Genomic DNA, 8,466 nt, shown 5'->3' on the forward strand with positions numbered 1-8,466 from the left:
TTGATGAACTTATGCATGCATTTACGTATGACTTAGATTTATAACCCACCCTGCAAATACACTGGCTTACAATAATCTTAAAATAAAAAGACAGTAAGTATCATGTTAATAAAAGTGAGGGACACGATGAGTTGCATTCCAAAGCACCCAGGAAGAACATTATGGTCAGAAGAAGATCAGCCTGGTTCTAGCCATGGGGCAGAGAAGGAGGTGCAGTTAACAGAGGAAAAGCACAAGAGACATTTGAGCAAAGCAATTGCTTCTTGGGCATAGGTTGGCCGGCCCCTTTAATCTAAAGTTCCTCTTGTCAGCCGAACAAACAGAAATTTGCACAGCAGTGGCTGCTCAGCAAAGATCCCAATTTTCAGTCATATTTACCTGCATTCAAAATAGAGGAACCATATCCAAAATCAATGCTTTTTATTTGCTATCAAGGGCACAGCGGAACAATTGCATCAAGATGCAATAATTTTGCCAAGCATAGAAAGATTTCTTTTTTCTTTTTAATTCCCAAGTTTGGCTGTTCATCCAAAGCAGAACTAACTTGACTTTGGCTATAAATTAACATTAAGTTACACGTGCTAATTTGAACTATTAAAATCAAGGCCTGTTTGCAATATCTATATTGGCCCACCACCGCAAAAACTTATATAGCCAAACGGAGCTGGACTAGTAAATTGTAATTCACGGTGTTTGTTTTGTCCTAAGAAAATGAAAAACCAGTTGCTTTTGGTGGCCTACTGTATATGCTAGAAGTTTGCATTGTGGCCCTTCTAGTTTAACACTACAGGCTCGTCCACCCTTCTGCTTGCCCCATTCTCAGCGGCTTCCCCCTTGACCCATGATTTCTAGGCACAGGGACAAGCAGCTTTCCCCTTGCTCTACTCCTTTCGAAGGGAAAACCCTCTCTTTAGCAAACACCAATCTGGAGAAAACTCAATTGCTAAAGATCAGGTTTCCCTCTGAGGGAAAGTGGTGGGGCAAAGGGAAGTCTGGATAAGCCCTATTTTAGTTCTATTCTCCCTTGCTCCCAAACAATCATTTGTTGCTCGCAAGAGGAAGGCTAGGAAAAATAGGTGTAAATTTGCAGGGAAGCAGATTTTGGCTAAACGTTAGAAGACACTTCCTTGCAGGGAGGACAGTGGAACAGAATGCCTTGGGAGGTGGTGGGCAGAAGATGTTTAAGCAGAGGCCAAACAGCCAAATTCACATGGATGCTGCAGCTGTACCCTGCATTGCAGATGCTGTTTTTATTTTATTTTCTTAATGGAATTTTATTTTATTTTATTTACTTAGTACTGCTTTATTAACCACATTTCCCAAAGCTGCTTATTCATGTAGCAGATGGGTCTGTGCTATTGTGCCAGTAATGTGCGTCATTACCAGATGTGGTATGTTGGTGAGTTTCAAAGCTGTTGCGCAGCGTAGCAATAGGAGAGGAGCATGGCAGTGGTCAGAGGGAGGTGAATCGGGGAGACAACACACTTACAACCATAAAGGCACTTTGGCCATCACAGAACCAACCACTGGTAGCAAAACCCCAGACCCTATTGAAGCAAGCCATTATGCTGGCATTGCAGTTGACAGGCATCACAACACAGCTGTGCCCAATCGGCCATGTATATGATGCCACTTGGAACCACGTCACTGCACTGTCATAGAGAAGAGCATTGATGGGATGGTTTAAAGTGGGCATAAAGTATTTGGATGTGTTCATGCACACATACAACCATATTTAGCTAAAGGGTCAAATTGTTAGAACAGGGAAGAATTTAATTTCTCCCCCATTTCTTCTTTTTAGATCTATAAAATGTGTCATATAACCATCATATGAAACACTTGAACTTTGGGACGGCATTACCAAATTTCAGTCTTGCTGAAGTTATAGCAAGTTAAGGCATCCATGGTTTCAAACATGATATGTGATGGAAAAGATAAGGAGGATGCGGACACCCTACATTAATGGGGAGGGAACCAGCTCTCTATGGCTGTTAGACATTGTATGGTGGAACCTCCCTGGTTAGAGGCAATACCAAAATCTAGGGACAGAAGGGGGCAGGCCATTGCCTTGGGGAGTTGCTTGTAAGCTTTCCAGAAATCTCTGGCGGTCCACGGCTGGAAACAGAACAGATAGACTTGGGTCTGATTCTGTCAGCCTGTTAGGTTGTTTACATACTTCTGGTGTCATTAGAAACACTTCAATATTTTGCACTGCCAGAGACAAAGAGAAGCCTGGGGAAATGACATTTGTGTGATAGAATTTGGTATCCCTACCCTGCTCTGCAAATCTGGCATGAAACCCAAAGTTCAGCTTCCTGGATCCTTGACTCCGTCATTCTAGAACTTGATCCTTTCCATGGGCTACAGCAGGTGGGGGATCTTGCCACCAGAGTCACATAGCTGCCTGGAAATAGTTCACAGCATGGCAATTAAAGGTAAAGGGACCCCTGACCATTAGGTCCAGTCGTGACTGACTCTGGGGTTGTGGCACTCATCTCGCTTTATTGGCTGAGGCAGCCGGCGTACAGCTTCCGGGTCACGTGGCCAGCATGACTAAGCCGCTTCTGGCGAACCAGAGCAGTGCACAGAAACGCCATTTACCTTCCCGCCAGAGCGGTACCTATTTATCTATTTGCACTTTTGGGTGTGCTTTCGAACTGCTAGGTTGGCAGGAGCAGGGAGCAACAGGAGCTCACCCCATCACGGGGATTCGAACCACCGACCTTCTGATCAGCTAGTCCTAGGCTCTGTGGTTTAACCCACAGCGCCACCCATGTCCCTAGTATGGCAATTAGAAAAGCCCATTTGGCTACTTTTGTGATCGTGCCTCATGCAGGCTGTTGGGTGCCCCTGAACTGAGACCATTTCTGTGGCACTACACTGGATGGGCCATCATCCCTGGCAGCCTCCCATACACAGAGGTGGAGACCTTCATCAGATCCTTGATTCTGGTGCGGTGCTCTGGCTTGGACTTTGCCTTCCTTGCTGCCCAGTGGGAGTCAGAGGAGCAGCTGATCAGTGGATTTGGGCTGAGAGAGATGCTCCAGGGCCATTTCCCCGGGATGCTTATTATGCCCATGAGAAGGGGACACACCGTTGCCTCGACACCTCCCTCGATGTCAAGCACAAACAGAGAGTCGCTGACTGGGCAAATAGCCCCCTTGGCTGCCCATCTTCTTTGCTGTTGCTACACATCAGGTAAAAAGATTGCAGTCCTGGCACAGAAGCAGATCAAGCGCTAGCATTACAAAGAGCTGGCACCCAGCGTGGCACTGCTTCCCTGCCCCCTTCCTCCCCTCCACGCTGTATGTCATCATCCCTGAGCCCCCACATTCCCTTCCCACAACAACTGACAAAACGACCGCGCATGTTGCTATGTGTGTTGTAGGAGCCATGACTCGTGACCTACAAGTGCTACATAGCCTTAGGAAGAACAACTTCGCCTCTGACAAGAGACTTAATCCTTCTTCCCCTATTGCTTCTGGGGGACGGGTGGGTGGGGGAGAGAGAGAGAGAGAGAGAGAGAGGCCCCTGCTGGCAGAAAGGGCTGACAGGAGAATCAAAGGAGTGGGGAGGCACAGAAGTTGAGGGGAATGGAAAAGAGGACAGTTCACAACTGGGCTTGTAACAGAGGGAGAGAATGAAACCGGAGGAAGGGAAGCGCAACGAGAGAAAGAAGCGAAGGAGAGCAAAACAATGGAATGCACACTATGGGAGAATGCTTGTGTGCGCGCGCAAGAGATGCAGATAGGAAACGCCACCAGACAACCTACAATTAATTGCCGAGTTCACTTGCTTTGCTTCAGAGATGGCAGCTGCAAAGTGAGAGGAGGCAAAGGGCTGGTCCCAGCAGGAGACGCTGAACCGCCAATACCCGCTTCCAATCTCCACCGACACCCCCCACCCCCCGCCCAGCATGGCTTTGAACTTGTTTTCATCGCACATACCGCAGCAGCATTCCGGGCTGCTTTTCCTTGAGCAGTAGCAAAGTTGGAGAGGTGTCGCTTTTGAATATCCTAGCTTTTTTACAGTGTTGTGCGCCACTTGCCTTTTAATCCCTCTGCAATGTGCTGGCAAGGGGTGCAAGGGGCAGCTGCAAGCATTTGTCTGCTTGCTAGGCACCAGTGTTCATCGCCCCCTCCTCAAACGCACGCACAAACACAAACACAAACGCAAAACTGCATATAAAGTTCCACAAAGTTCCACAGCCTTGCTTTAAAAACAGGGTCGCTGGGGAAAAGAAATAATATATTCTGAGGTACTGAGGTCCATTATGCACCCCCTCTCTTTCTTTCTCTCTCAACACATGAAGATATCACCAACTTTACTTTCAGCCTTTCTTCAACCAAGCATGAAGTGTACCTGCCTGCCCGCCTAATCTTAACACCCTTATTATTCTCTTCACAGTATATCTCTCTCCCTCCCTCCCACTCTCCACATTTTATAACAACTTACATTTTCTTTTTAAATTAGCCTCTTAGGTTTCAGCCTCTTAAGTAAAATTAACAGTTCCCACTCTCAAGAAACATTCTTTGCTAAGCTTCACCTACTTGAACTTCTCATTCCCACCCAGAGCCATATCATTCCCTCTCTTTGTCTTCTGAGGACTTAGACCTAAAGACAAAGAAGGTTGTATGTGTGGGGCAGAGTGAAAAGATGAGAAGAGGAAAAGATGTTGATTGACTTTGTAGACCTCAGTGTCAGCCTCAAAGGAAGTGACAGAGCTACAGGAGGCAGTTGGACATGTTGTTTATCGAAATTCACTGCAAAGAAAAAGTCAAAAGGAGACACAGAAGGGATAAAAGACAGAGATAGGTTTTTTTTTTGGGGGGGGTGTCTTACCTGGACATGGTCATCTCTGCCTGAGGGCTCTGTGATTTCTCCAGTCCCAACTTTGTAAAGATGCCTACCAGCACCATGATGGCCACCACACCACAGATGATGTATACAATCATGTTGGTCTTGTCCCGGGTGGGATTCTCGGGGGTCTCGTCCACCTGAGGTGGTGGTTGGCCTGTGTTGATCCATTCTGGCCTGTCATAATTGGTACAGCCACTTTGGTCCAGTCGCCCAGTTGTGAACTGGCAACAGAAGCGATACCCACAGGTCCCACAACAAAACTTGTAGATCCCAGAATTGCAGTTAAAGGGTGGGTCCCACTGCCCCATGACATCGTAATAACCAAGGCACCGATCGCCCCCAAGTATGGCCTCAGTGGTGGCCACAACAGTGTCCTCCAAAGTGGGGCCAAAACTGGTGTTGCTGTTGACTTCAATTTGCGCTTCTGGCTCAGGTTTCTGGGTACTGGGATTCCCAGTCCAAACCTGTCCTGGATCCAAGAGAACTAGGCAACAGAATCCAAAAATATAACCCCGTTCCATCTGCAAACCACCCCAGCTCATCACGGAAACGGTCTTGTCTCTCTTATTCTCTGATTTCCCCAAAGGAGAAAAATCTTCTTTTGTCCAGACAGACAATCCAAAGAAGGGAATTCAAAAATTCCCAGTTAAAAGCTCAAGTAACCAGCACAAATCGCCGTCTAGCACTTCCAGCGGAGAAGAGATACTTCAGCCCCTCCTCACTAGTTTTCTCCGGCGCAAACCCCACAGTCAAAGCAAAACCCTCTAGCCCAGAGAAGGGTGTGGGATGGGTGGAAATAAAGATGGGAGTTGGAAGTTAAAAGAAGGGAGGGAGGGAGAGAGGGGGATGAGGCTAAGGAGAAATATCAAAACAATGTGCAGCACTGACTAAGTGAAAAGACAACCTCACAATTTCCTGTGCGATCCCAGGAGGTGGGGAGATGTACAATTCTCCTTCTCTTTCTTCTTCTTTCGTAGCAAATATTCTATGCTTCTAGTTTCGTCTGAGAAGCTGCGCTGTGAAATGCCACAGACTACATTCCCATCTTGGCTCGAGCAGAATCCTAGAAGCAGCCTGTCCCTTTCTCGCTTTCGCTCCCTCTTCCTCAGAGACACTGCTTTCTGGGGAAAAAAGAAATCCTTTGCACCACTGAGAAAGGGAGGGATTGTCAGGAGGGAAAGAAAGAAAAGGGGAGGGAGGGAGAGGGAGCATAGGAGGAGTGAGAGGGGTCCTTATTTCTTCCTAAAGCCAGATCCACAATTGCCTGACAGTTTCCAAAGCAGACCGGAGAAGAAGCTTCGCCAACTCCTCCAATGCGCTCCGTGTCCTCTGTGCAAAGTCCTGGCTCGCTGCCAGAGGTTGTCATTAGGCCAGAGGGGATGCAAGAGGACACCAGCAGCTCCTTATTGACTGTGTCCACAGGGCCGCCTGCACAAGTGGCATGAGGGAGACAAGCATGCTACTTGCAAGGAAGAGGAGGAAATTGGATGTGCGCTGGATTCTTTGCTCTCGTTTTTCACATGTGCAGCTCTCTGCGGAGACATAGAGCTGCTTCTTAGCAAACACACAGAGACAGATATAACTTCAGTCTGGCAATATTACAGCTGCAATGTTATGTTTGAGAGCACGACTGTGAAATGATGGTCATAGGGCATTGTTGTTGCTGTTGCTGCTGTGTAAAAACAACAGCAACAACAAGAGCGACTACAGCTACTACCAGCCCCAGTCTAGATTTCTGTTTGAGGTCAAACATAGCTTGGGATATCTTTTAAAGACACATGCTACGGTTGGGCAGGGGGCAAAGAGACTAATGAGGTACAGAATATGAACACTCGCAGAAAACAGCTGTTTTCCTAATTTTCTGCCCCCCCTTCAAATCTGACAAAAGAAAGCTAAGCACAAGCTGCAGCCTGCAGAACCTCTACAGTGATTGGCTGTAAGGACATTGGCTTCTGTTCTTGAAATGAGTCCCCAGCCTTAGTCATTGGCTCAGCGGCTGAAGTGTCACGGAATGTTTACGAACATTCGCACGACTCATGTGTTTATTTGGTCAGCCCACAGAGTCTAGAGACAGATGGGGCACTGCGCTGTTTGTGGGAAGGGTTTCAGCAGAAAAAGAGTGTAGGCAACAAGAACGAAGTGTTGGTAAGCAGACGGTGCAAAATACTACTTGTTTATGAGAGCTACGCTGAATGGTGTGCGAGAGAAGGGCGTATATGGATATGAGCGGCATGAATACATATGTGAAAGAGTGAAAGGGGAAAGGACAAAGAGAAGTTATCACATGCACACAGAGACACGCACACCCTCCCCTCTCCATTTGTGAACTTTATGCAAGTCCCCACCTGTTTATGCGTACAGCTTTTGTGTTGACTAAATAGGAAAGCTCTGTGGCAGAGGCTGATGTTGTGACAGGAGGAGCTGCTTTTATTGATTTCCCCCCCAAAGCGTTTAGCTATGAATTTAAATTATTTCTAGGCCACTTTTCCAACTTCAAAGCAGCATTAAAGCTACTCTTTCAGATTGGGAGATGAAAATTCTAGCTCCCCTGTGCCTTTAGGGAATGATTCGAGGTGTCCAAATCTAGAAAAACATACACGGAGAATTTCTGAAAGGGCACAGACTAATCCTTACTCTTATTCTCTTTCAGCCGGAGAACTTTTTCCAGGACACTTGAGAGAAAAATAAACCAAGTCTGAGGAGAAATGTCCAGGGCTTTGTACTGTCATACTTATTCTGGCAAGACTGCCTATTAATTTTAGAAAGGAAGCCTTGCCTGCATACAAAATGAAGGACAAGTTAGAACCAGGAACAAAGGCTTGGGGCAAACAAGATGAAAACACTTATTCGCACAACAAATAATTAACTTACACAATTAATTGCCACAAGATGTTGTGATGGCTCTAGGAAAGGCATGCAGGACCATCAGGAGGGAGGTTCAATTACACTCCTGGCCTGTCACACTGACAGGCCCTTAGCTAGTGTTAAAATATGCAGCTAAAAATAATTCCACTTGTTTTTCGTCAGTGGGAAGCTTAACTGCGAAAATGCCCCCTAAACAACCTCTTTCTCATGGAAGAGAAGCCAGATTGACTGACTGCTTACAAAATACTCACTTTAGTGGTAATATCACATTACCTTTTAACGAAAAGAAGGAACCCAGGGCAGGGAGTATGATCAGGCTGAGAAAACTGTTGGGACAGTCACTTCCCTAATCTCCCCTGGAGACACTTAAGGAAGGGGTGTGTGTGTGTGTGTGTGTGTGTGTGTGTGTGTGTGTGTGTACCCATACCCACATACCCGGAAGGAAGAAACACAAGCCATTAGCTCATGAAGGAGCCATGGCTTGCCCTCTGTTCTATATTTTTCATTGATTGCTTTCACTGTTCAAAACTGCAAATTGCCTTGGGCCCCTTCCGACAAAGGCGGCTTATGAAAATTCATTGATTTCATAAAGTTAGGGTTTGATAATATTTTCCGTTCTTCAAGACACTGCAGCAGGCACCATCCAACTTCCTCCCCAGGGGATAACAGAAGTCAATAACAATCAAAGGACTAGCCTAAACTGAAGTGACCGAGTGAACAAATATTCAGCACCTGGGAAGC

At 46.5% G+C, this 8,466-nt stretch overlaps 1 protein-coding gene across 1 annotated transcript in view; it reads right to left on the reverse strand.

Annotated features, from left to right (window-relative positions):
• Positions 1-6,652, reverse strand: part of SHISA8 (shisa family member 8) — a 30,858-nt gene extending 24,206 nt beyond the window's left edge. Inside the window, exon 1 of the mRNA XM_083698725.1 lies at positions 4,843-6,652. Coding sequence (XP_083554851.1) covers positions 4,843-5,402 — 560 coding nt within the window. The 5' untranslated portion in view covers positions 5,403-6,652. The remainder of the gene's footprint in view (positions 1-4,842) is intronic.
• Between the last annotated feature and the right edge of the window lie 1,814 nt (positions 6,653-8,466).

The sequence above is a fragment of the Podarcis gaigeae genome (assembly GCF_964106915.1).
Source record: "Podarcis gaigeae genome assembly, chromosome: 10".
In the NCBI taxonomy this organism is placed as follows: Eukaryota; Metazoa; Chordata; class Lepidosauria; order Squamata; family Lacertidae; genus Podarcis; species Podarcis gaigeae.